This window comes from Vigna unguiculata, chromosome 9, assembly GCF_037176805.1.
Source record: "Vigna unguiculata cultivar grain cowpea cultivar isolate G323 ecotype 2 chromosome 9, ASM3717680v1, whole genome shotgun sequence".
NCBI lineage: Eukaryota > Viridiplantae > Streptophyta > Magnoliopsida > Fabales > Fabaceae > Vigna > Vigna unguiculata.
Genome location: NC_140800.1, coordinates 44338633 through 44366595, shown reverse-complemented (window position 1 = coordinate 44366595; position 27963 = coordinate 44338633). Strand labels below are relative to the sequence as shown.

At 32.3% G+C, this 27963-nt stretch overlaps 3 protein-coding genes and 1 long non-coding RNA gene across 6 annotated transcripts; 2 read left to right on the top strand and 2 right to left on the bottom strand.

Moving 5' to 3' along the window:
• The first annotated feature begins 4695 nt into the window (after positions 1 to 4695).
• LOC114164855 (zinc finger protein GAI-ASSOCIATED FACTOR 1-like) lies at positions 4696 to 7859 on the top strand. The gene is made up of 4 exons (XM_028049626.2): positions 4696 to 5042; positions 5186 to 5582; positions 5680 to 5879; positions 6888 to 7859. Exons 1-4 carry the CDS (start codon positions 4925 to 4927, stop codon positions 7592 to 7594), a joined length of 1422 nt encoding a protein of 473 aa, XP_027905427.2. The 5' UTR covers positions 4696 to 4924; the 3' UTR covers positions 7595 to 7859.
• LOC146883992 (uncharacterized) lies at positions 4881 to 7002 on the bottom strand. Its single transcript, XR_014984332.1, has 2 exons — positions 6866 to 7002; positions 4881 to 5945 (listed from the first exon to the last, which is right to left on the bottom strand). It is a non-coding gene; the product is annotated as an uncharacterized LOC146883992 (long non-coding RNA).
• Positions 7860 to 12157: 4298 nt separating the features above from the next.
• On the top strand, positions 12158 to 19965 carry JAC1 (J-domain protein required for chloroplast accumulation response 1). Of its 2 annotated transcripts, none has more exons than XM_028049080.2 (9): positions 12158 to 12819; positions 15492 to 16270; positions 16375 to 16697; positions 16853 to 16955; positions 17483 to 17550; positions 17639 to 17692; positions 17777 to 17854; positions 18351 to 18527; positions 19558 to 19965. In XM_028049080.2, exons 1-9 carry the CDS (start codon positions 12341 to 12343, stop codon positions 19594 to 19596), a joined length of 2100 nt encoding a protein of 699 aa, XP_027904881.2. In that variant the 5' UTR covers positions 12158 to 12340; the 3' UTR covers positions 19597 to 19965. The 2 variants fall into 2 exon arrangements, with proteins under 2 accessions (XP_027904881.2, XP_027904882.2); XM_028049081.2 differs by having other exon boundaries at positions 12159 to 12819; positions 17486 to 17550.
• Positions 19966 to 20815: 850 nt separating this feature from the next.
• LOC114164098 (lysophospholipid acyltransferase LPEAT1-like) lies at positions 20816 to 26845 on the bottom strand. Of its 2 annotated transcripts, XM_028048614.2 has the most exons (9): positions 26049 to 26845; positions 25326 to 25442; positions 25179 to 25216; positions 24854 to 24918; positions 24180 to 24248; positions 23409 to 23542; positions 22701 to 22841; positions 21456 to 21519; positions 20816 to 21081 (listed from the first exon to the last, which is right to left on the bottom strand). In XM_028048614.2, exons 1-9 carry the CDS (start codon positions 26499 to 26501, stop codon positions 21062 to 21064), a joined length of 1101 nt encoding a protein of 366 aa, XP_027904415.1. In that variant the 5' UTR covers positions 26502 to 26845; the 3' UTR covers positions 20816 to 21061. The 2 variants fall into 2 exon arrangements, with proteins under 2 accessions (XP_027904415.1, XP_027904414.1); XM_028048613.2 differs by lacking the exon at positions 20816 to 21081 and having other exon boundaries at positions 21191 to 21519.
• Between the last annotated feature and the right edge of the window lie 1118 nt (positions 26846 to 27963).

The window sequence follows — 27963 nt, the reverse complement described above, 5'->3', positions numbered from 1 at the left end:
GTTTTGAAAATTTAGATATTTTATTATTATTTTTAAAAAATGTTTTGAAAATGTAGATTTTTTACTATTATTTAAAAAGAAAACATTGACCTTGTATCTATACCTATATATTTGCCTGAATATTAATAAAATGGGTTAAATATATTTTGAATTATTTAACTTTAACGAAGAAATAAAATTATTTTTAACTAAAGTTTTGATATATTTTAGTCATCAAATTTAAAAAATAAATAAATATACTTTTTTTAACTCAGTTTGGTTAAAACTTTTTTGTTTGTCAAATGTGTTTTCCTTTTAGAATTATGTCAAACATAGCAAATAGCTAAAATTCTAGTATAAAACACGTTTAACACAATAAAAATTTAATATAATAGTATTAAAATAACTATATCTATTTATTTTTAAAATTATAAAAATATATCAAAATTTAAAACATAGATGAATTTTAATTTTGCATCAAAATTATAACTAAAAATATATTTAACTCTAAAAAATTGTTTTCATATATTTTTACTAAGACCGACTAGCGATTGGGTTAAATTGAATTCGGATCCAACCTAACTGATTCATTATAATCCAAATTTAATATTTTAATATCCAATCCGGTCACTTAATTTGTTGTTCTATGCGAATATGGATAATTTCGGATTAGATTAAATATGGGTGAGTTATTTTAGATGGATGATTGTTGTTGTTGGATGTTTACGCTCCTCTGCTCTCTGTGCCCTAAACGTAGAAAGAAGGAATAGCCTAGAACAAGCCATCCTTTTCTCTTTTTTTCTGCATTATGGAAAATGGATCGCCAAAATCCAAAATCAATCGAGAAAAGGAGAAAAAAAGTGAGTGACACACTGTGGTAGCATCAGTGTTGTGCGACACAGGCGATAGATAGTCCTGCGTCATCGAACTTGAGTCTACGTGGTCTTGTGTGATGTGATTACTCGCCATGGAGGAGAAGACATAGATCATACACCGGAGGAGACGCATATCGTACACCATAAATTGTACTTATCGTGATTTTGAGGCCTAAAAGAAGAGGAATGTTGCATAGGGATTGAGCATTTGAAGTTTTAGGGTGAGTGAGGGTCCTCTTTGTGAAAGAACAACAACGACGACTAGAGTTTGGTTTAAATATGAGTGCTTTTACTCTCTATATCTCACCATTTATCCAATATTATCCGAATCCGTGTAAAACTGATCGCCTACCTATTTTTTTATTCATTTGGACGGATGCGGTCGGGTTAGGATTTTTTTTCTCACCTCTGATTTTGACCCTTACCAAATCTATGGAGATAAGTAATAGAGTTTATGTTATATAATTACCTTTTAAGTACCCTTCTACCATTTTTTATTTATTTGCGTACACATCTTATTCTTCTCTACTCTCCTGAAAATAATTAATACATATTTGTCCTTTAACTGCACTAGATACTCTTTCAGCATTTTCATTTCTATAAATATAACTAACTCTATTAGTTTCTATGATTAAAAATTACACATATAATAATAATTAATAAAATATTATTATATATATATATTTTTTATATTTTAATAATTAATTTTTGAATATGTATTTCTTATTATGAGTAATAAAAAAATACAAAGAACGTATTTTAACTAATATTTATTCAAATAATATAATTATACTTTTAACATATTACTCTAAAAAGTAAATTGGTGGCGCATATAAAAATGGTATAAAAAACTGTTAATGTTTTCATATTTCTTCTTGACAAAAAAATATCAAACAAAACACATTTTAAATGTATTTTAGAATAATAATCTATTCGCATCTTATTAAAAATAGTTAATGTATAAATTGAGAAACAGATGTCTTCTCTATCTAAATAGAGAGAGAGAGAGAAAAAAGGTTGACTAATTTATAGGCTAGATTAATGATAAAATGGATAAAACTATATTTTATAAAAAAATAGTAATAAAATTGAAATAATTTGATATTTTGAAGTACTTATCTGAGTGAGAGGTGATGGGATGATGATGAGATACAGCTGTAAGGTATGGTGGGTTTTGGGACCCTTGGCTTGCTTGCAGTTTGCATAATAATGGCAAAAGGAAAAAAAAAAAATGTAATGATTTGGAGTTTGATTATCTTTTTGGCTGCTCTTCTCTTCTTTCTCTTCAATTTCAACCCTTTTCTCATTTCATCTATTGATGGGAACTGCCAATGCCCCCTCTCCTCATCATTACTACCTTTCTTAATTATTTCTACCAATCATGCAACTTACTACAATATATTCCTTAGTCATTTTTTTAATTCTAAAACTTTAAATTAATAATCATATGCCATTCTCCTTACTTAATTTACTACTTAACTTTGATAGTTATAATGTTAAAAACAATTTCTATTTCAAAATTAAAATTTTGACTGTTTATCAAAACAGAAAATAGTTATAATTAACTACTTTGGTTACCTAATTATAATTAACTACATGAATTTTTTTTAATGATAATGATAATAATTTTGCTATATTTTCTCTAAGATAAAATGTTGTAGGTATTTTTTTACAACAAATCTGTAATCTTATTTGAAATTCATATATTTATAATAAAAACGTAGATTTAAGGCAAGTTTTCTGAAAAATATAATGAGTTGTCTATAAATATTATAAAAAAATTAAATATATTTTTAAGACAAATTTGTTTATGTTCTAAATTTTGTTATATTTTAATGTTGAAATTTTATTATTATTAATAGAATTATGTTACATTTTTTTATTTGTTAAAAGTGTTTTGAAATGATATTTAAATTATTTACGTGATTTTTACATATTACACTAATATTAGCTTAAATCACTGTTTAATAAATTCAAATAAATTAATATCATTATATTAAAACAAATATATATACTAACTTTTAAAAATTAAAAATTAAAATATATCAAAATTTACGAATTTCAATTTCACACCTAGGTCAAAAACTAAATATATATTTAATCTTAAAAATAATTACATTTAACTCACGATAAAAAATTAAGTAAGAACTAAAAGAAAAAAAAGTAAACTCTCGTGCCTCAAAGCTATCCTAAATTCCATTTGAAATTTGATAAATTTCTGAAAGGTATTTGGACAAATTTCAAACAAATTGGGAGACAGTGAGTCATATTTTAATTACAATTATGCTGAGTTGAGTATATTTTTATTTTAAATTAATAAAAATTTGCTTAAAAATGTAGCTTTCATTTTTTTAAAACTATTATTTTTTTTCATTAGATGGAAGATTCAACCGTGTATTTTTTGAAAATAAAATTCAAAATCTTAAATTCTAGCTAAAGAAATTAATAAAATTAAAAGATGTTTTTTACATACGCAATTGTGCTTTTAAAATACAATTTATTTTTAATGCATTAATTTATTTAAAAACTTTATTATATACTCTAAAAATGTAAAATCTAAAATTAAGGGTTTCGGTTTCGGTTGACTGTCTCTCTAGGATAATTTTAATTCTAAAATGGTGTTTACGGTGAAGTGCAATGCAAGTCAATAAAGCTTAATTGCAACAAGTATCTAAGAAGACCAAAATGCCCTTCACCTTTATCATCATAATCATGACATCTTTGAAAAAAAAAAAGAAATTGGTCTTGAAATCTACCTATTATTAGCTATTTATATCATAACATTTATATTTTCTAATGACATTAATACGCTGAAATGCCCCTGCATAATAATTATGTTTTTATTTTAGTCTCAACATATAATTAATATTAATATTATAGTATCGTGATGTCTCATTATTATTTCTTCTTTATGAAAAAATAAAAATGTAACCATCATGCATTAGAGACACTATCTCAATGTTATACTACAATTATATTTCTTTCATCATGTTACACTTTATACACATCTTACTTAATTGTCAAAATATTTGCACGTGACTATAAGACTAGTCAAATTTTAATGCTACATATGTAGAGTTATGATGTTACAAGTCAATACACACACAACGGATTTTAATTTTTATTTATAAACTAAAAGCTTAAGATTTAATACTATTTATAAAAGTTTTAACTAAAGTGTCACTAATTATTCAATTATTGAATATAATGGATTACAATTGAGTGAGACAAACTCACTCCTTCAATTATCCCTTATTACACAATCCAATCCTATTGTTGGTTAGGAATTGACAACCATCATAGTGTTATGAGAACGTAGTAATGATAATAATGGTATATAACATGAAACAAACAATTACCCATAAATATGATTTGTGCTACTTTAACTATTCCTGAGTTTTTAGGTGGAAATAATAAATAAATAAAATATTCGTTCTGATATATGGATACTCACTGAACTACACGACAAGCACCGCTAGGAGGTTTTGCTCCCGACAAAGGTCATGAACCCGGTTCTTGTAACACGTGGACGGTGGGATTCACATTTTTTATTTTCCACGGAAAACTTGGCGCCCACGTTATATCCTCTCTCTCTCTATGTTTTTAAGGTAAAAATATTGCCAAAAATATTATCAATATAACCTTGTATCCTAACTTTTTATGTATTTTTAACGTAGTTTCTATGTTAATTTCTTAATTACTAATAAAGTAAATACAGAGGTTAGAGATTTTATTTTTGTTTTCTTCGATAGAAACCTTCTGAACAGTTCTGTCCCCCTCGCAGCTTAACCATGGTTAACTCCTGCCGCTTTATCCTGGTTAGTATTTTTCAGTACATATGACATATCATCCTCGTTTCAAATAATTTCTCCCTCTCTCTCTCTGTCTCTCTCTCTCCTTTAACTTCCTCCACCGTGTGCCGCCTAAGACGACCTTCGTAAGCAGTGACGGAAAGGGAAACCACCACTTCTCTTTGGGAAGGAAACAAATAAGTCCTACAAAAAGGGCAAAGTAATTAAAAAAGAACTTCCGGAGGAGTTCTTCAGTTCATCTTAGTAAATAAAATAACCATGGCGGAGCCTCAGAATCCTTCACCATTCACACATTCTTCAGCTTCGGAAATCGCACCACAACCACAACCTCTGCCACCTCCTCCCAAACGGAAGCGAAACCTCCCTGGAATGCCAGGTATATTCATACTGATTCATTTACTTTCAATTTATTTAACCATAATTTTCATGTCTTACATATAATAAATATATTCAGTTCGAGTGACTTTATGAATATTCCTTGTTTTGGATTTTGCGTGTTTTTATTTTTTATTTTTTCAGATCCAGATGCTGAAGTGATTGCTTTGTCACCGAAGACACTGATGGCCACGAACCGTTTCGTCTGCGAGATCTGTAACAAAGGGTTCCAGCGCGATCAGAACCTGCAGCTTCACCGGCGCGGTCACAACTTGCCGTGGAAGCTGCGGCAGCGGGGGAGCAAGGAACCGCGGAAGAAAGCGTACGTGTGCCCCGAGCCTTCGTGCGTCCACCACAACCCCGCTAGGGCGCTCGGCGACCTCACCGGCATCAAGAAGCACTTCTGCAGAAAACACGGCGAGAAAAAGTGGAAATGCGAACGCTGCTCTAAGAAATACGCTGTACAGTCGGACTGGAAAGCCCATACGAAAACCTGTGGCAGCAGAGAGTACCGATGCGACTGCGGCACCTTGTTCTCTAGGTATCAAAAATACTTCTCTTCTGTTATCTACTTTTTTTTTTTTATTTCAATTTTCCCCAATGCAATGTCACTAACAGTAATGTTTATCTTCTTGTAGGAGGGATAGTTTCATCACGCACAGAGCATTCTGCGATGTATTAGCGCAAGAGAGCGCCAGGACCAATGTCCAAGCCCAGGCCCAGGCCCAGGTCCAGAATGTTAGCAGTAGCAACGCTGATGTGGCTTCTTCGCCCCCTGCGCCTCCACTTACTCCCTCTGCGTCTGTGGTGTCTCCAACCTTGTCCATTCAGAGCTCAGGTACGTAGTTGTGCTGCTACGTATTTCGCTTTCTGTTTTTCGTAGGTTCAATTCAACCTGCGTGAACTTTTCAGAAACATTTTCAGACTTTCGTCAACTTTTTAACTGGAAATACTTTAAGATGAATATATAAAATAATGTAGCTTATAAGTTTAAAGCATGAGGCCGGCATGATTTGAATTGGGAGGATGAGTTTTTTGTCTCGTGGTACAAATGCATTTTTTTTTTTTTGACATTTTTTGTTTTCTTGTGTTTGTTGGAGAAACGACAAGTCTAGCTGTAGTGGATAGTGCCAATCCCAGCAAAGGGTCGGTAGGATGGGTCTGCAGAGGAGATAAGGATGGGATCTACGCTCACTATATTTCTTCTCAATTTATTAAAATTGCTTAATAATTGATAACAAGAGAGTCCAGGTTTCAAAATAAATTTATTTGAGATATTTTTTATTTCCTTAGCTAAACAATTATGGTTTTTTAGATATAATAAAAATCAAACATGTTTTTTAAGCCATGATTTCTTTCGAAATTATCATTATTAACTTAAATTTCATATGAAAAAAAACCAATGTTACTTTGGGTACTCTCCTTCGTGATACACATGTGCCAATAAGTTCTACGATCAAATTCTTAGTAATCAGGCACCAAAGCTGCATCTTTCCTAAAAAAAAAAAAAAACATTCATATGAGGAAGGTGTAAAGCTTTTTGTTCGGTTGGTGGAGTTGTTCTGAAGGAGAAACTATATCTGAAGTTGAAGCTGAGAATAAAAGGAAAAACCTCTATAATTGCTTCACTTTTTGCTCCATGCATATTCAATTTCATGCTTTTTAACTCCCTTACAGTATAATTATATATAATCATTTAAAAACTAAAAAGCTTACTTTTCTTTTCAAGTTTTAACTCTGTTTTTGCCTAGTTTATCTCTTTTGCTACTTTTGTCTTAATTCTTTTTCCTCGTTTTGTGTCCTCAACTATTTACCCTTGTTTACCTTTTTTTGTCATTGGCACTAGAAATTCCAGAAAACCCAAGGAAGCTGTCACCGATGTCTCCAAAAGCAACGTGCTTCGTGACAAGCAGCACCCCTTCCAGCTCCAGTTCTTGCACCACTGTTTTCGCAAGTGTGTTGGCACCGTCCACAACGACAACTCAGTCACAGTCTCAATCACCGTCACCATCAACTTCCTCATTCTTCAACCTCATGTCAAGTTTGGCTCGCTCCGATAACCCTAACGCCATCACTAATCTGAGAGAACCCACATCCCTCTCCCTGTCCTCACCACTATATCTCTCCAACAACGACCCTTCCCACTTCACAGCATCTCCTCAACCTGCACTATCTGCCACTGCATTGCTCCAAAAAGCAGCTCAAATGGGTGCATCCAGTGCTTCCCTTCTTCGTGGCCTAGGCTTAGCAACGACATCACCATCATCCATGGGGAAAGACGAGGGTTTTAACATGAATGCAACCGCAACAGCACAATGGAACGGCCAAGTAAAGCAAGAGAACCAGCCCGTGGTGGATAACCTTGGGCTTGGGCTTCCCTGTGGGAGTGATGTGATGCTGGGCCCTTCTACCCCATTCGTGGGCCAGCCAATGACCCGTGATCTTCTCGGTCTTAGCATCGGTGGCGGAGCAAGCAGGGGTGGTCTCTCTGCTTTGGTCACGTCTTTCGGAGGGAACTTTGATTCACCCGGTGATGGAGGAGTTCACCGGTAGAAAACTGGGAAGAACTGCATAGTCTGAGTGTGTGCTTGTTTTATCCTCCGACGGAAAACAAACACACACAACCTTAATTAGTTGCATCTGCTTAACGAAACGGTTCGGTCTTTCTTGCCACGCCCGGAATTTTTGTGACGGGTTAATCAGCCAAACTCTGTTGGCAATCAGAAAACGATAGAATAAAGTTACTTGTATAATGCATTAGAATCTATCTTTGCAATATTTATATGTATAAATGTCTTCTCACTTTTTCTTTTCTCTAGCAAGTGTGCTCATGCTGTCGTCAAAATGTAGATATGGCCAGATGGCCACTGTAATCTTATTTTTGAGAAATGATGTTTTGATAACCTATAAAATTTAATCGAGTTACTATAGTAATAAATAGTACGTATGGTTGAATCAATCAATAATATTTTGTTTTTAGGAATAGGGGATTGTTTACTTATATATTGATTTTGAATCTGTTACTACTCTTTATTTGGATGTTACTACTCTATTATTTCATGTTGAGTTTTATACGAGTAAATTGGAATCGGAAATAATAAAGTTGGTCCTACCATGTAATTAGTTTACCTTTTACAAATAAGGTAAAGGATAAGTCCCTCTTAAAGAGAAAAATAAAAAAATATGATGTCCAAAAGAATAAAAAGTAATTATTTTTATTCCAGTAAGCATGTAACACATTTTTGGTTATTCATTGAACCATTCACCGTCATGTTGATCATATCATTGCTAAAGAGTCACGATCAGCAAAGTCCACAAGTTCCAAACAAAATTAAAATATTTTTGAAGTGTTTCTCTATTGAAAAAACTACTCTGTTAGTTTCTATTCACACATATTTTATGTCCGAGTATAAGAACTGTTCTCTCTCAGCCTATAATCACCGTACGTACCATGCTTGCGCATTACTTAAATAGTATTTCTCAGATGAGCATTTTTTGTATAAGAAAGACAAAAACAAAGGGACAAAGAAACAAACAAGACATGGACCATAGCAGAAGGAAAGAAAGAACCTTAATTAACCAAATTGACTCTTTTTTTTTTTATTTAAGAAAAAAATTACATTTTGTTTTAGGATTCCATCAATGATATTAAATGCTAAGACGCTTTCCATATGTCGGAAGTAAGAGCGAATACATATCAGATAATATTTAGACTTTAAAAGTGCATTAAAGTGGTGTGCTTTTTTTTTCAATTTTTCTTTTGATGTGTACAACAAATATGACTTATTGGAGAGAAAATATGTTCTTGGTACTTTTATACGCACTTTTCAATGATCTTTTATTAGGTTCATTGTCTTTAATTTTTACGAAGAGACTTGTTTTTTGGAAATTTAATTGTTTTCACAAACTGGGTCTATGTAAATAAGATTTTACCCGTATATTATTGTAATTCATCAAAAAAACATTTTCAAGATGCTAAATTTACACCAGAAACATCTTTAGTGTCTACCCATCTAAAAGTAGAGATATGGTGGATATATTTTTGTTAAAGATGATAACACATTATTTTATGGAAAAAAGAATTGTAAGAAAAGAAAGGTTGAAAAGTGGGTAAAATAAATGCATGGGAATGGATAGGTGACGGTGGTGGTAGTCAATTTGTGCAGCAGTGTGAGCGGGTCCAACTTCTGCATTTGTACGAATTAGCATAATAATGCAATGCAACTTTCAAACTTGTCTCCAAGAATTTCCAACATCAGACAACTTCCAACCAACCAAATCAACCATGCAACTTTTTCATTTCAACCCTCTTGCAACTTGTTCTTTTCTGTGTGTGAGTGAATAAGAGCCGCAAAATTTATAGTAGTGAAAAGCCTTTATCAAAAACAACTTTAACAATTACGATAAAAAAAATATATTATTACTATTGCTAGATAAAAAGGTTTAATAATTTTCTCCCACCGGTTAACTTCACAACCATTGTAAACAACTATCGGGTAAGATATTTATATGAGAAAAATATACCTTCTCAAGTTTAATGTAAAATTAGAAATGGTTCTGGTCAAAATTTATATACGGTCACTGTTATGTCAAAAATATTAGTTTTAATTTTTATTAATTGATGATGTTAAAATTTATTCTATACTAAGATAGGCTCTAACCTAACTCTAATCTCATGTTAGATAGTGAAGTTTAAGTCTAATTCAACCTCACAAAATCAGCTTGTAACGTAAAGTTTGCACCCCACCCCACTTATAAACTATGAAATTGTCTTATTTCTAATTGATATAGAACTTCCAACATGCATCGACGTAACTCATGTTTTTCAAAATTAATTAAAAAATAAAAATTATTGTTGTAGTTCAACTATTTTAATTTCTCATTATCTTTTTTCTTACAACGCACATTCTTAGGAAAGGGGGAGTTGCGAGCCTCCACTACTGGAAGTGCAGGCCAGACCATCGTTGTGATACATCACTCATGGAGGACACTAGTTATAAATGTGTCAAAATGAGTTCTAACCCGTGAGTTAACCTGACTCATTACGGGTTTGAGCCGGATTGGGTTGAAAAAAATTAAATTTTTTCAAAAATGAATTGAACTCATTTTAATTTTAGATTTTACAAAAGTTCAAACAATTTTAGATTTTACAATAGAATTTAAGAAGCGTCAATACAAATTGAAATAGGTAAAATTATTAACAAAAATAATGATGAAGACCACGTTTAAACAATATTTTTGTTCGGATCAAGGTTATTTTTCATATTGTTAGTGTCCTTCAAAATGGAGAACTCATGTTAAAGAGTATAGTAAGTAGTTTATTATAAAAAAAAGTAATTTAACTTATCATCGTCCTCAATTTAGAACTTTAAAACATATTTTATCTTATATACCGTGTTTAACTTATTCATATATTTTCAACAAAACTTCACACTCAACTCATGCTCATTAATGATCAGGACATTAAGTAAGCTTATTATAAAGTAATAATTACACAATTTAAAACTTGTTTTATCCAACACTAAAATGTCTTTGAAAATAACAAAATCTATTGTCATCTGTGCTTTTGAGTTTTGACAAAAAATTTAAGCCTCGCAAATGGTTTCTCTCCCTATCATTCCTCTTCCTACTTGAGCGTACTCAATCACAGCAGTAACCAAATCCAATTTAAAGACCTATAAAATAGTTAATTAACAAATGATGTATTTAAATAAATAATACTTTAAAAAATATTTTATTTAAATTTTTCTACTATTTTTTTATCTTTTTTGATTAAAAAAATACAATTAGTAACAATTTTAACATTACATTAAAAAATAAGCAATCGATTTTATTAATTCAGTCAAATTAATTAAATGTATCAATAAACTTTGTATTTATTTTTGCTATGTTTTCATCAAAATAAACAATGTCACTTTCAATTACAACAACGTATATCACTCTCCATTAATTTTCTTCCAATTATTCCAAGTGAATCCCCCAATTTCGCAGTCCACCCAAATATCCTCACCTCATCCTTATTTAAGTGCTTTTGTGGTTCTAATTCATATGTCTCATTAAGAATCATTTCCCCGTATACCTTTCAATAAAATTAAAAACTATATTTATATTTAAATTATTGATGAAATTAGCAAACTTAAATTCTTTAATGAAATCCATTGAAGTATATCAGAAAGGCTGAATTGAAGAGATGGAGTAAAAGGTGATCAAATTAGAAAGAATAAGTGAATCAAACTTAGAAATGAAATTGAGTTAATTGTCGAAAACACAAATATCTTTCGAAAACAATATAAAGAGTTGATTAAATTATGATTAGATGCATGATTAAATTGGCATAGAGTCTCAACAACTAGTCATGAATCAAATGCAAATGGTTGAATCCGTTACGTTACTGTGTGGGCAGTGGTTGGTGACAGTTGAGTTGCAGTTTCACGCGTTACCAGGTCGCGGAGGGGTAACGTGTGTTCCATGTCTCTCTGTATGTCCTTTCTGTTTTTCTGGTAAACATCGCGATTCTGAATAAAGATGAACCTCATATACCTAAAATAAAAACACTGTATTTAAATTATGATTCTAAAGAGTAATGCAAAAAACATGTTTAAGGTTAATTATAGTTTCATTCCCCTTTTTCGATTGCTTGTTGTTGTCGCTTTCGTCTGCCCAACTCCCAACCTAAAAGTACCGAAACGTAACGTATCAGTGGACCTCTTCCATCAATGTTACATAGTAGTCATTGATCTGGCAAGTAATTAATCTAAGACTTTAATTTTCATCTAATACACATATGATATGTTTTATATTGTTAATTAATTCAAATTATTTTTATCTGTCATGCGCAGTTTTTTTTTTTTTTCTTTCCATGTATCCACAAATAATGAATAGATTTTGCGAATGCGAGAGGAAAAGACAAAAGTAGAGAGCAATGAAATGAGAGGCTATCGCGTCTTTGAGTGTAGTAGTCATAATCATAGTTTAGTTTGCAGAGAGCGTATTTAATTAGTATCACACAAAATTATGGTAAATCCAAAACATGGAGCACATCGCGTTGGTTATCGCCATCACCACTTTAGATTTATCCCTTAGAAATTCTAGCAACCAATCCGCATTGAGTCATAATTTGTGGCTTCGGAATTTCTGTTACAATTCCCTTAGCCCTACACACCATTGTCCTCTTCTTCTCCAACTCACTCATTCGTCCAAATTCCCCTTCCATCTCACAAACACAATCCTCTGTACTCCGTACTTTCGCTTCAGCACTTTCCCGCCAGGTTTGAATTGTGAATTGTGAATCGTTATTTTATGGAGACATTTTATTCATCTCAACGAGAGAGTGTTCTTTTAGGTTATAATAATAATAATAATAGTTATGAGAATGGTAATAATTCCTTCATTCGGAGGTCGTCGTCGTCGAGCAATTCGAACATGGAGGTTGATTTCAACGATGTGTTTGGGGGGCCGCCGCGGAGGTCATCGTTAAACGAAGCGCGGCAGAGTCTGAGCGAGTCGAAGGATTGGAGCGAAGAGGAAGGGGAAAAAGGTTGGTGTAGGTGGCCGCCGGAGCGGGAAAAACCGGTGTTCGGAGAGGATATTGGAAACCGGAGGCGTCACGCGAACAAGAACAATGACTTCTTCGATGACATATTCGGAGGTGAGGAGTCTGCGAGTGTGTGTTCTACGCCAAAGAAACGCGTTGGGGAGCCTTTCACCTTCTCTCGAGTGTCCAGTCCTCTACCTCCCGCGGCCGATCCCGTTGCTGCCTCTCTCCCTCTGCCATTCAGGTTTTTCTCTTCTTACCATTATTTTCATAAATAAATAATATATATAATATTTAGTATAAAAATACTAAATATTAATAATAGTGAACACACGGTACAAGGCCTGTATGTCCTCATTTTTAAAACTTAAAGAAAAAGAGTTACCATTAAATATTATAATTAAAAATTTATAAAAAATACAAGTAATTCCGTTTAAATATAATGTTTATTATATTAAAAATATTAATAAATTATAACGCTTATATAAAAATTAGGAATTATATCTATTTTTTGTGTAAAAAAAAATAGTTATATTTGATAGTAATTGTGTACCCTAAAATGAGAAATTTGATTATATATGGTTTAAGTGATCAATTTATTACTACTAACCCTTTGGTTAGGTAATAGAGTGGTCTAATGTTTCTGGGAAGTGATCTATTACTAATATATTACTCTGGGAATTACACGATAAAATTAACTATAAGTATGAAAATTTCCAATGACAATGCATATGTCTCGACTTTTCCTATTATAGTCTATCTGTGAATACCCCTTCAAGGTTGTGACCTTTTTTTTCTTTATCACATGTGGATTAGTCTGAAGCCACACCTAATGTTCTTCCATCCTTTTAGATATATATTTTTGTCAAAAACAAGGATAGTAAATCGCTCCAAAAATACCTAGGTCATCCCTTGTCTTAGCTTAAAAGAAAGAAATACAGAGAAGAAGAAGAAAATAGAAAAAAAAAAGGTGAATGAAAAAGGAAGTAAACAAGAAACAAGATTAAGTATTAAGTATTTAGTTGTTTAACAAAGTATACACGAGCAACAAATAAAAAATATTTTAAAAAGTATGTAATTTAATTTATTTGATAGAAATTATCGAATCAATAAAAGAAATTTAAAGATAATATTATAGGTTCTACACTTTATTTCTAAAAACCTAACAATTCTGAGAAATGTTACCTTATATATCTATCCTATATAAAGGAGGTTATTGCAGACTTTAAAAAAAGAGAGAACTACGTATGTACAATATAAAGTAAAGGGAATATACTTTTAAATTTATATGTGAAAGCTTTTCAGAATTATAATAATGAGACTAATATAATAAATTTTTACTATGATAAAATAATATTTCAATTATTTATAAAATGCTATACTTTTTAAACATTTGTCTTCCATGTATATCTTTTATTATTTTATTACTTATTTTGACTATTTTTGAAAAATATATTGTTAAATAATTGAAAACTAATATGTAATTTATATATGATGAAAATGAAAAAAATATATCATAGTTTTTATTTAACAAATAATTATATTAATATAAGGTAAACATTTGATTAGATTGTTAAATTAACATTTTTTTAATCATTTTTATATGAATTTATTTTTGAAGTACATAAATATATATATATATATATATATATATATATATATATATATAAATTAGGAACTTCAAAAATTCAACAATAGAGGAATGAAAAGAGCAATGTTTAATACGATTTTTGTGACAGATATTATCGAAGTTAACAGATTTACTTTCAGTATAACATGCACTAATAATTAAAGCTCCACATATTAAGTGGGAGTATTTAGATTTATATCACTTATGAGTAATATTCATTATTCATTAAATATTATGTGATAACATTAAATATCAATAGTTTAGAAATGGAGAGAGACTCAAAAATACCAAATTAACATCAATAGTTTACAAGAAAAAATGGTAGTCAAATGTATATAAAGCACCACTATAAAGGTTATATGCACGCTTTGTAAGTACTATAGTAATGTCCATCTCCAATTATGATACACAAAGTTATTCCAAGAATTATAGTTCACATCAAAACTAGACCGCAATTCTAATATGAGAACTTATAATTTGGTTTTTTATGTACAAGTTTCTTTAAAACAAATAATTAAGTTAGCTATAATCAACAAATATTGTTTATTGCCGATATATCGGTACTTAATAAATATTTTAATGCGACCAGTACTCAAACTTAAAAAAAAAAAAACAATATTTTAAAAAAAAATTTAATTGAAATATATTATAATTTATTTTCTTAACAGAGTCAATAAATCATAAATTATCACACACATATATATATATATATATATATATATATATATATATATATTTCAGTGCTTTATATAAAGTAATTTTTTATAAATGACCATGTAAAAGCTTTGTACTGATAATGTATTAAAATTAATTTCACAAAATAAATTAAATACAAAATACAAAATTAAACTAGGTAATAATATAATGCAAACAGAAAAATGAGAGTGTATGGGATTTTTTTCGGAAATAATGACACTTCACAAAACTTTTGATGAAAATACTGCAAATGTAATACTACTATTATAGAGATTACAAGATATTTACTCGAGGGCTTCCACCAACTGGAATCTGCTACAAACACCATTTAAAGTGAGAAACCTAAACATTTTGATTTCAAAGACTACTATAGAAACCATAAAATAAAGCACTTCTTTCCCTACATGACTCCTTATCTTATCCTAAATCAATAAACTTCTTATGCTACAGAACTACTCCCTATTCTCCCCCCCAGTAGATGAGGGATTCATGATTTAGTTGCTCCGAATTTCAAATCAATTCATTAATGATTTCTTCTTGTTCATCTTCAATTTGCCGGTGATGCTTGCTCCACCACTTTAAACTGACAGCCTTCCGACCAAATTGACAAATGGGGTGGATCTTCCAACATTTGGTTCCCCCACGAGGACTAACAACATCAACGATGGTTTTTTTGCTTCAAATGGACAAGGCCTTCCAGATTCTTATTCATCCAGATTTTCAACCCAGCGAAAGGAGTTGAAGAAGGATTTAAAACCTTACCGACAAAGTCTTCTATCACAGGAGTTTTCAAACTCGAGCCCATCTGATAAAGCAGACAAAGCAACCATCATGAAACAAGACATATCTATCAGCGAAGTTTCGCCTAGTGCTAGTAACGGTCAATTCCATTTCTCAATATACAAATGGGCAAGTAAAGGTGTGCCAATGGTGATGTCTCTTAGGACAGAAAGAGCCTCAAAGGCTAAGGATAAGGTTAAACTCGAGAGATGCTCAAGTACTAAAGAATGGGTTGTCAGTGAAATTACCACACAAAAATCTATGCCATACAATGGTTCCTCTGTGATGAATAATGGAAAAGATGTATCTATTACTTCCACAGCCACTGAAAATGGAGCAGATTCAAACCAGACTGTAGAACAAATAGTTTCTGCCAAGCCTCAGTCACGTACATCATATGGCCCTCAAACGGTTACCATAGATGTTCCCGCCAGTTCTATCCCACGTGACGACGCTAGAGCAGTAGAATCAAGTACTCATTCTGCAGGCGAGAACGGCTTCTCCGGAAAAACTGAGACAGCAAGGAATAGTCAGAAGCTTGAGTCTAAACCTTTACAGTTTCTTTTCAAAGAAAGTGATAAGAAACAAGGTGAAGTAATTTTCTCTCTAAATTATGTATATATATGTATGTGTATTTATACACATATTACTACCTTTCCAGTCTGTAATACTATTGTTCATTTCATATGACAGATAATAATCAGATGATTAGGGAGAAAGAAGAAAACAGGATGAAAAGCACAAAAAAATTGTCTGCTGTTTTTGATGTTACAGTGAATCCCATGAAACAAGAAGAAAAGACGGTTTCTGTGATAGATGTAGGACATGACAAAGCCACTTCCCAGGGTCCAGTAAGCTTAGGTGAGAATATGGGGAAAGGCCTAGTTAAAGGAAAGGTCAAAGAATTCGCTCGAATTTTCAACCAAGAAACTGCAGCAAAACCAAAAGTTGACACCAAATCTCGACCTCAGGGTTCTACACACAAGCAGAGAGATGCTTTAAGGAAAAAGAATAAGGTAAGTGCTGTCACAACTTAAGAAGATTACTTGAAGAGTAAATGCACTTTGTTGAAAGGATATGAATTGTTTAAATATGCTTTAGTGATAAATCTCATGTATAATTCTGGTTTCGCAACACCGGATGTGTTTAATATGTCTTTGAACTCTATCAGGTGGAAAGTGGGCCTGAACAATCCAAGGAGGAAAACTCTACCATAGAGAACACCAACATATCTGCTGACAATTTTTCTCATCAAGAGGATATATCAGAACCAGGTATTGCTTAGTTATCCAAATCCCAATATTCCTTCAGTTGAGAATTGGTTTACTTGGGAAGCGATCGAATTGTGCATAGACTCCTCTCCTCTTTACTCTAGCATGGTGACAAGATATGGCAAACTTAGTGAGGGCATGTATGTAACCTACATCTAACAATAGGAAAATATAACTACATGACAAGCAGTATGCAGCAGGTTTTATTTAAATTTTATGTGGTCATTTATTATCTTCTTAATCTATATTGTCTGTTAAATCATTATTCTAGTAAGTTTCCTTTACTGTATGGTCTACAATCTACAGAATCAACGAATAATATGGTGCCAATTATTTTAAGAAAATACTATTAGAAGCTTTTCGTTGCAAGTGAAAAACCTTAGTTATTATTCAAACGTGGAAGTTGATTGTTTATAGATAGCCTGAAATACGCTTACACCAATCTTTGATCAGCTTTAAACTCTGTAGATGTGATTTTTCCTGAATACTTGATGATTAAATTATGTGATGAAACAACTTGATTTTGTTAGCAGCAATTCCTGATATATCATTTACTGTTATCGGAGATAAAGACGAGTCCTTCCATGGGAGTTTCATGGTATTTCTTTCATATTTGATCAAGTTCCTTTCATGAGTACTAGATTTAAGCGGCTTATGTTGATAAGCTTCTATATTGGGTTTTTCAGGTCCAAGTATTAGCTGAAGATGAGAGGGAGGAATTACAAAAGCAAGAAATTCAAGTAATATATGCTTAGCTAGATTTGTTTGTTTCAAGGTTATAGTAGAACAGTCATATTAAGTATTTATCTCTGTTTACAATGTAGATGATTGACAAGAAGATAAAACAATGGTCTAAAGGGAAGGAAGGAAACATACGATCCCTGCTATCGACATTACAGCATGTAAGAAAAACTAGACTCCTTATTGCTCTAGTCACATTTGATAGAAAATTTGATTTCTTCGTTTTTGTAAAATAATACGATGAACCATTTTACCATTACTTCAAGTTGTGCTTTTAACGTAAATGGGACTAGAGAGTCTCATAATAAACCTATTTCGATGGAATAATGAGAAAAGCATGTATTTAATCTTGTGGGATGGTTATTTACTTAAATAGGAGTTATGTGCATAGTTATTCAGGATAGTTCTGAGGCAGACATGTATTCCTATTATGTGATCTAAGTAGGGCTTAAGCAGATATTATGCGTGCATTACGAAGGCTAGACAAAGTTTATCCTCTTTTGAGAGTTTCTCAACTCTGGGATAACGTTCCTGCTTTAATTTCAATAAAATTGTGTGTTGAATGATATAAAACATCAATTTTAATTAGTATTTGATTATCCAAAGTTCCGTGCTAAGTACTAACTCTTATTAAATTGACATTCATCACGCATAAAGGTACTTTGGACGGAGTGTGGATGGAAGCCTGTGCCTCTTGTTGATATAATTGAAGGGAACGCGGTGAAAAGATCTTATCAAAGAGCCTTACTATGCCTGCATCCCGATAAGTTGCAGCAGAAGGGTGCTTCTTCAGACCAGAAATATATCGCAGAAAAAGTTTTTGATATTTTACAGGTAACATAGTTGTGGTAATTCATTACAACTACAATCATTCTATCTCTTTCAGATCTATGACTAGATTCCTTAGAATTGATCACACGCATTCCTTGTTATAGAAGAAGAAATATTGGGAGTTGTGCGTTCACACAAGTTTATTTATATCACGCAGGATTAGTCATAAACATAAGTCAAACACTACAGTAACTCTTATTAAAAATTTATGTTTAATTCAATCTTACAAAATTGATTTAGAAGACGAAGTTTAAGTCAAATACTATAGTAACTAAGTCAAACACTAATTTATGTTTAAGTCCACTTATGTCTTATGATTTTGTCCCTTCAACTCCTACTTAAGCTAAACATCTGTCCTCCCATTCTCTCTGAGGTTCTTACTAACTAACTAACTAACCAAAATCTTTCTAACAATTTAGGGTGCGATTGTTTTGGATCATTCTAAGTTATTTTGTACCACATGGCCGCTATTGCATTCAATTCTAGAGACATGCAGAAGAAACCAGCTTAGCTACTGAGCTAAATTTATGTTTTACTTTTGGCTTTCTTCTTCCTTAACCTGTAACCCGACCCGAGTTAGAGAGCTTATTTTGCAGTGCAGAGACAAAAGAAACTCGTGATCATTTTGCATACACTTACTAAAATATGTTTTTTATCTATTTCTATCCATGAAATCCTATTATGCCCTAAAATGAGGTGCAGAAATACAGAAAACTCAAGTTAGTACGATTTATTTCATATCTTTTATATGTGCACAAAACTTGTGGATACAACTCACTAATTAAGGTCAAATAGTCATGAGGCACGAACACTTTTTCAAAACCCAAAAATATACTAAATTATTAATGATGGATGGCTGTGCGGAAGCCTTATTCATGCTTATGAACATTTAATTTCACATAGGGACTATGGTAATTCTTAGGAAGGTATTGAAATGCAGGAAATGATTAAGAAACATATCATCATTTAGCTTTTTTTTTGTCTCAAACTTATTCAAAATAGGGACTTACTCTGTCCATATTTTACAATGCAGGAGGCATGGACTCAATTCAATATGCTCGGTGCACTCTAATTTTGTCAAAGCCTTTATTGAGTAAAAGCTCTGGTTGATACCTTCTGCAAAGCTTCCCTCCATAGGCTTCCAATAAGGGGATAGATCTTGTTCTTATCACAAGAGCAAGTGTTACTTTATATACCTGTAATTAATTTCGTAGCAATTATAATATATTGGTTTTCAAATATGTAATTTTCCTGTCTGGTATGCATACACCAGTATTTTTCCCCCCCAACACGATAGTTTATTTTTCTTACTTGTATATGTACTGCACAATATATAGAGAGGTCACTGACCTGAAGGTACAGTTAGTGTATCAGCTTCACTTTTCTGCGTCATTGGGAATTCTTTTCCACTTAAAGATGAGTTTCCCTAGTTTTGCTGCAATTATACTTTAGCCTACTTAATTTAGAAAAACAAATTATTAATACTTATGTTAAATGATTGTTAGTTATCTATTATTATTAAGAGGTTACAATTACTCACACACACACACGTATATATATATATATATATATATATATATATATATATATATATATATATATATATGCCATTCAACTAAAGACGTGAATCTAATCTTCATCATTTAACCAAACAAATAAAACACAAACTTACAAATAGAGAATCAAGATGAAAGCATTAAAAAAATAGTAATGAAATACTCTACATCTATTACTACCGGCAATAAATCAACGAACAATTGGATTAAGAATCATGTGCGCTGAATCTACTGATGAAATCCAGGCTAATCCAACAATTAACAAAGCTGCAAATACAATCTTACGATCATGAGAGAAACAAATTTTCCATTTCCTTTCTTAGAGAACTTACCCATCAAGGCGATTGTAATTAAACTAATATATTTCATCATTTTATGGTTTTAGATTACTCTTAAAGTGCGTAATAATATTTGTAAGATTTTAGAACTCACCCAACAAGGTGATTGTCATTAAACCTATGTAAAAACTCATTTGCTCCAATAATACTAATTTAATTAAAGAATCAACCTAAACAGCTTCGTTTCTATGCGCCCCTACAAAATTGTACCCTCTATTCAAGATTAAATTTGCCTTATTAATTGAACTCTAGATGTCAGCATTAGTTGCTAAATGGAGTTCAGTAGTGTAACTGCGGTTAAGTGGCTTTGTTCCTCACCCTCCCTCCCCCTAAAAAAATTCCACCCAACTCGTTCTACCTAATGCAACAAACAGTAAATAATAACAATAATCGGATATGATGTTTTAGAACACCCTATATTGAAGTGGGATCCTATTGATCCTACAAGCTGATCACAGGTATAGATACATTGAGCGTCCGCTCAGAAATCCGTTAATGCTCTAATCTCTAGAGGCAGTTATCAGATAAATACATTTCAAACATGAATACTTGTTCTGCACATCATTTTCTATATTAATTTCCTTTTCTTTCCTGATAAATAATGGAACCATACAATGAATATACAGACCACGAATCCGAAGAATTAGCATTGGGAAAACAAACCTGCAGGAAAACGAAAAAGAAGATTCAGATCTAAGGTTACATGGCTTTTCTCAAATGAGTTCAGGTCATATATCACAATCAAAAACGCGAACGCACAGCAACACCAATGGATCTTGAACTGTGTGCCTCAATAGAACACCGTCAATTAAGCATTATGGGTCACATTATTTACAATAGAATTACATAAGTACCATTCAGATGTTTAGGTGAATGTATACTAATTAGCTATGAATACCCCCAACGCAAACCGACCATTCTTAAGCAGATACTAAGTTTGAAACTAAAACTCGAATGGAACTACGTTTCATTTGAGACTGGGGCCAGAAATTATCATTCGTCTTTCTGATGCAAAACACTAGGCAGGCTATTATTACCATTGAGAGCAGCATGATATGTTCGTTTTTCAGCAAGCCCAATATCAGAAAGTATCAAATTACCCTGCAAGTAGAACACACAATATAGAATAAATTAGCTAGCATCAAAAGCAGTTATATAATATATATGCCAATGCACGTTGCTATAAATGGTATAACATGGAGGCAACTATCTCATGCGATATAGATATACAATAAAATTAAAGAAAAATAAGAAATTAAGCTTTTGATAATCACTAAACAGCACTTGAAAGTGAAAGTGTGTAGGATTTTTAAGTGTATCCATTATGCCTAACTCGATGAAAATGAAAATTACGGACAATATCACAATTAAATATTGTACTCAATTAACATCAAACCGTTTCTATAATTTGTTAAAACCAAACAGCATTGCGTGTATGTGCGTGTTCACGTTCACACACTTAATATTTTTCTATATTTGAAAAGTAGCAAAAAGTTTAGAGTTATCAAGGCAAGCCAAAATACAGTTTCAACTGAATATAAAACTTTATACAATTATGAATGCGATAAAACATCCAATCTAATGATAGACTCTGTAAGAAAGTCATCCAACAGATTATATAATGTAAGATGCCTTTCATTCACACTTGTGTCTACCGCGGAATAACTTCCATCTGTAACAGTATTATGAGAGTAAGTTGTGCATTGTTTGTATTGAATACAAACCACGAACATCTAGATAAGCTACCAATCTAAGTCGAGTACTAGTGTATGGCTTTGGACAATTTAGTACAAGTACCACTAACAAGGGGAGCAAATTAACATCACGAGCAAAGCAACAAGACAAGACTCCTAAAACATCCAGTCCTAATCTTCTAACGTTTCCTCCAAAAAATCCTTCAATATCCACAGTCAAATTAGTTTAAAACACGCATATCTTACTAAAATAATAAATACAAAAACGAATAAATTTTTTACTAGGATAAAACATAACAATTAATTTACAATAAACTTTTCAAAGAAAATACCAATAATTCAAGCATGTAGCACTTTTTCCCCAAAATTCTGAAAGCAGAAAGAATCAACAATTTTTTCAACAGATGGATTGGCCCAAAAAACAAGTTCTTTAAATAAATTTTTGGTGAATGTAAAGTCTCTGTCAATTTATACACAAGCAAAGACCGACTCCAGTCATAGAACAGACAAACACCTGTATCCTTTTTAACTATTTAATTAACACTATAGTAGAGAAAAAGTGATTTTTTTTCTTGGAGAAAACAATACCTCAGAAGCCATCAACCTTCTAACATTATTGGCATAAAGTTTGGGATCATCCATCTCCTGTTGTGAGGGGTGGTAAATAGGTAATCGGATAACCTCCATAAAATTTACAAACTGACACAGGAGAAATATCACATGCCGCACCTGCGAACACAAATGTACACTTAAATAAAGGAAAAAAACAAATTTTGCTAAGGAAGACAACAATTTTTACAATACAAATTACTAAAAGACTTCAAAGAATTATATTTGATTGGAGCTACTTACTGAAAATGAACAGATAACATTAAAATAAGAATGCTAATAGCAGAAACAAATTGTTTCTCCAAGATGGTTAGCACAGCATCCTTTTTAGGACAAAGGCAGGTCTCTGTTCTAAAACGTACTACAACTTTTTACACTTTGCACAGGTAGAAAGCATATGTTTTTGAGCTACTCACGAAAAAAAAAAGATATTGCATTATCAACTACCAAGTATCAAACCAAGTGAGTATAAAGAGTTCCAGTAGCATTCTCACAATTTCTGACATGGCATCAAACTTCTATTCAGAAAAACATTCAAGAAAAATATTCAAAACCTTGGGTACACCTCCAGATTCAAAATATAACAGTTATCGGAAAACAACAGTTCATACATTGGGGTATATGATTGGCTTTTATAATCAGAATTCAGCCGAAAACATGACATTTTATTACTATTGAAGTACTCACCCCAGATATGGAATCCCAGGCAGGGCTAAATCTCTGGTAATGGTATCTCAAAATCACAGGAAGTACTGGTGCCTTTGCCAAAAAGCCACCAGTCTTGAATGGAAGGAGGAACTCTCCATTTGTGGTTGTACCTTCTGTAGAATACCAAATATGCATGAACAACTTAAATTACTCCATTCATAATTAAATTAAATGATAAATACAAATGAGTGAAAGAAACTGATAAACTATGAAACTTTATGTGTGACCAATGCTAGTATAACCATATGCAACAATTAATAGCAGCAGAATAAATTAATAAACATGAAGAACGTAAAGCTACAGTGTTATATTTTAAGAAATAGAAATGAGAGGTGTTATGAACATAACTATGAATCTTTAGGGTGAAAATGACTTTTATAGAGAAAAGGGTGAACTAAAAAAGACAAACTTTTGCCTGTGGATGAGAACATTCAGTACTAATAATTAGGATAAAAGGTCAAGAAATACAACTTTAATCATCAAATTAATTCTATCATAATGCAAGTTGCAAATAGAAGTAGAAAAATCCGCATCAATCATTTTATATGTTAGGACATACAAAATCAAGACCTTTCTCTTAACATAATAAAGAATGCAGGTGGGAAGGGGTAAATTATTTAAATTAATTTTAAAAGTTCAAAAAACTGCCAACTAACTGTGTCTTCATCTTCAACATGGTACCAAAAACTAACTAATTATTGAAAAAATATGATCTCTCTCTCTCCAAAAAAGAGGAAAGAGGATGATAACCTGGAAATAACATCATTAATGGAGCAGACTCATTCTGATGAGCTTCTCGAATTCTATCAGTAACAACAGCTGCGGAAGGAAAATTCACATGTCAGCTTCATTAGGGATTTTATCGATGATTATGTCCCAAAGAAAGAATTGCAGAAGATAAAATATAGCCACCACTCAGCATTCGATATAAACAGGGCATTAAAATAAGTATATTTAGATGCCAAAAGGGAAATTCAAATACAACAAATGAACTTAATTATGAATTTAATTTAGACAAAATGGAAATGAAGATAAATTACTGTTAGTTCATAATTATGTCCAGAATTTGGAATTCAAATTAAACGAGTGATGCCACCAAACAGACTGAATGAGAACTTCTAAACTTCCTTAAGTATAAACAATGAAGGCACTCTTTTAACAAATGGTATATAAAGTTTTATATCGGATCTTGTAATTTATGCCTTACAATTAAACGATTGGGAGGTATGCCTATTGGGTAGAAAAAATAATAATTCAAGATACACAATAACTAATGCAATGCCATTTAAAATATAAAAAGAAAAACCACAAAGCACAGAACAAGGAATACAACAAGGGATTTTTCATTCTTTCGCTTTGTTCGAATTGTACACAATGTCTAATTATTATACACTGCACACTCATACAACGATAAATATATGCACCTGAAACACCCTTGAACTCTGATGACTTTGATTCTCGCTGTACATAGACACAACCAAGGCACTTACTGTGACAACAAATATACCAAAATATATAAGCACCTGATTATTTAGCAGTCCCTTGCAATGGAAAGATAATGCATACTGAATTATAAGAAATCTAGCTTTCTCATTTTCAGAACCATATGTTGATCACTAATCTTATGAAATATCAATTTTAAATGGAGATTTAAGGTAAAAAAAAGAGAGCAGAACATGTAAAGATCTAAAGAACTCAAATGAATCAAAGGGATATAAGGTTGCAATAATCCAATTTCAGCCAACAGACCTGATGAGACCAACGAGAGGAAGTCTAGCCACTGATCTCTTCATCGATAAAATCCAATAATTGAAACAAAAAAATGTCAGTACCATACGTAAAAGATACATTCATATTCAACTAATCGTGGAGCAGAAAGTTCGTCACAACACAAACCTTAGCAACAAAACTAGGGAACGACGATGACATGTGATACAAAATGTCCAGGTATGACACATGGTTAGATATTATTACACCAGGTCTGTCCGACTCTTCAGGCTGTTGCTTGTCTCCCTTCGGCAATTGAATAAACAAAAAGAAAAGAGGAAGAACTAAAATCAAATACCAATACACAACATTTTTCATTGCAAAATATAATGAAACAACATGGCTAAAGACTTATCATCTAATAACTGGTAAAATACATTTCATGATCCCACGCAAGAATGAAAGGCAAAGGGAGATCACCACTTCTCAGTAAAGCTTACTAGCAAACACGTACAGAAAATACTAAAAAAGGAAAGAAGAAAGTAACAAAATCCTCTTTTCAGTTCCAACGGGACAGAATTCACATAACTTCAACTGGAAATGAGAAATACAAGTCGGGAGTAGACACTTTCTATGCAAACAAGAACAGCATACAACACTTCTTTCTTACCCAGAAAACAAAAAGGAAGAAAATATCAGGCAAAATCTCTCAGGAGAAGAGTCCCGTATCCAAGTTTTGTCCTATATTTATTATGTTGCTTATAATCCTGAAAACAATACTGAATGCTCTTACTTTTATACTAGTTAACACTATGTAAGCTAAACTTTAGGTCATGGATATCATCGAGTCCCAAATAAAAGTCAAGAACTAGAAACTGCGAAAGCGAATAAAGACAAAGCAATTAAAATAACCTGAGAAGCAGAGTTAGATTCGGGGATCCAATAAAAGCCAAAGATGAAGAGCATGACTCTGGAGAGGGCGCGACCACAGGAAACAATAACCGCTCTCCTCCAGCCACTCATGTGAGCGTAATCTTCTTGTTCATCTTCTTGATTGGGTGCATAGAATAGAGTACAAACCCTACAAATTAAGTAATAGAAGAGCAACACGGTGACCGCGAGAACAACTCTGATAGGGAGAAGAGTGACCAGCGCGAAACCGAGCAAGAGCTTCTCTTTCGGCGGCAACTCGCCGCGTCCCATGGTGCCGTAGATGTCGCGGCGAACGTATGCAGCGAACTTCTTCTCCATCTCGGCGATGCTGTCAGCTGAGGTTAGAGACTCGGACTTCAGGAGAGGACGGTCATCCCTAGCGGAACTGCCGTTGGGAGGCCTGGAATTGAGGTCTTTGAGCTCGGACTCCATGGTGGATCGAACGATGAAGTCACTTTGATTGATGAATTACTCACTGGTTTTTCCTTCCATGGCAGATTTAGGGTTTTAGGAAGAGAGAAGGGAAATGCAGCGACGCAACGGAGAAAAGGATAGACGAAGATGCTTCTCTTTCCTTCTTTTTAATTCATTCGCTTATTCGGATCTCACCAAAATTTCCCCTTCTGCCTGCTTTTTCTTTCCTCAAAAATGCGCTTTTCCTCTTTTTTTCAAACATTCAAAAAAACAATAGCATACGAATAATAAACTCTTTAAAATATCTTTTTCAAAAAAATAAACAAAAATAAAAGTTGTTTCCCCGGTATATTTGTTGAACTGATTTCATTGACACCTAAGAAATTAAATGAATTGGATAAGCCCACCCATTTTCTTGAGGTTACAGTTTTTTAGGTTGGATTCCTCCGTAGCAGTAGTACAGACCGAATAATCTGATTTTTAAAAGTAAGCCTTAAATACCTTTTTGGTCTTCATTCTTGTAGTATTTGTTGTTAATGATCTTTAATTTTACAGAATGTTTAAAATGTTCCTTATTTTTACGGAATGTTTAAAATGGTCCTTATTTTCGCAATTCGTGTTTTATTTGGTCATTTTCTGTAACGCCGTTTAAATCATTAACGGAACATTGTACAGGTGGCACGGTTTGTATTAGGGTGTGTTACGTGTACTGTACATATGGCTATTAACGTTAATTTTTTAATTTAGGAAAAATTTTGCAATTAGGGGAATTTCTTTATCTTCGTCTTTCTTGAGCTCGAATTTGCAGAGAAAGCAGCTAATACTTGTCATTTTCATCATTGTATTGCAGTTGCGCTCTTCATTTCAATTTTTCAGTTAATCATCATCAACGAGGTAAGTGGGTTAGGGTTTTCGTAATTCTATTTTGGGGTTTGTTTGTCTTTCGATTGTTGTGATGTTCTGCATGGTTTCTAAATTACTTCCATGATTTTGTGTAGTTTGTGTTTGTAAGTGGACTTCCTCTGCAAATTCGAGCTTAAGAAAGACGAAGATGAAGAAATTTCTCTAATTGCAAAATTACTCCTAAATTAAAAAATTAACGTTAATAGTCATATGTACAGTACACTTAACACACCCTAATATAAACTGTGCCACCTGTATAATGCTCCGTTAATAATTTAAACGGCGTTACAGACAAGGACCAAATAAAACACGAATTGCAAAAATGAGGATCATTTTAAACATTCTGTTAAAATGAGGATCATCCGCAACAAACACTACGAAAATGATGACTAAAAATGTATTTAAACCTAAAAATAAAAACTTATAAATATAAAAAGATACAAAATATGAAAACATAATTAAACTAAAATGTATATATTTTAGAGTATTTACTGCTCCAAGTTATTCAACCTCCTCAATCTAAATGAGAAGATCTCTTTTTAAGCATGGTGTGACATGTACAAAGTTTCGATAAAAC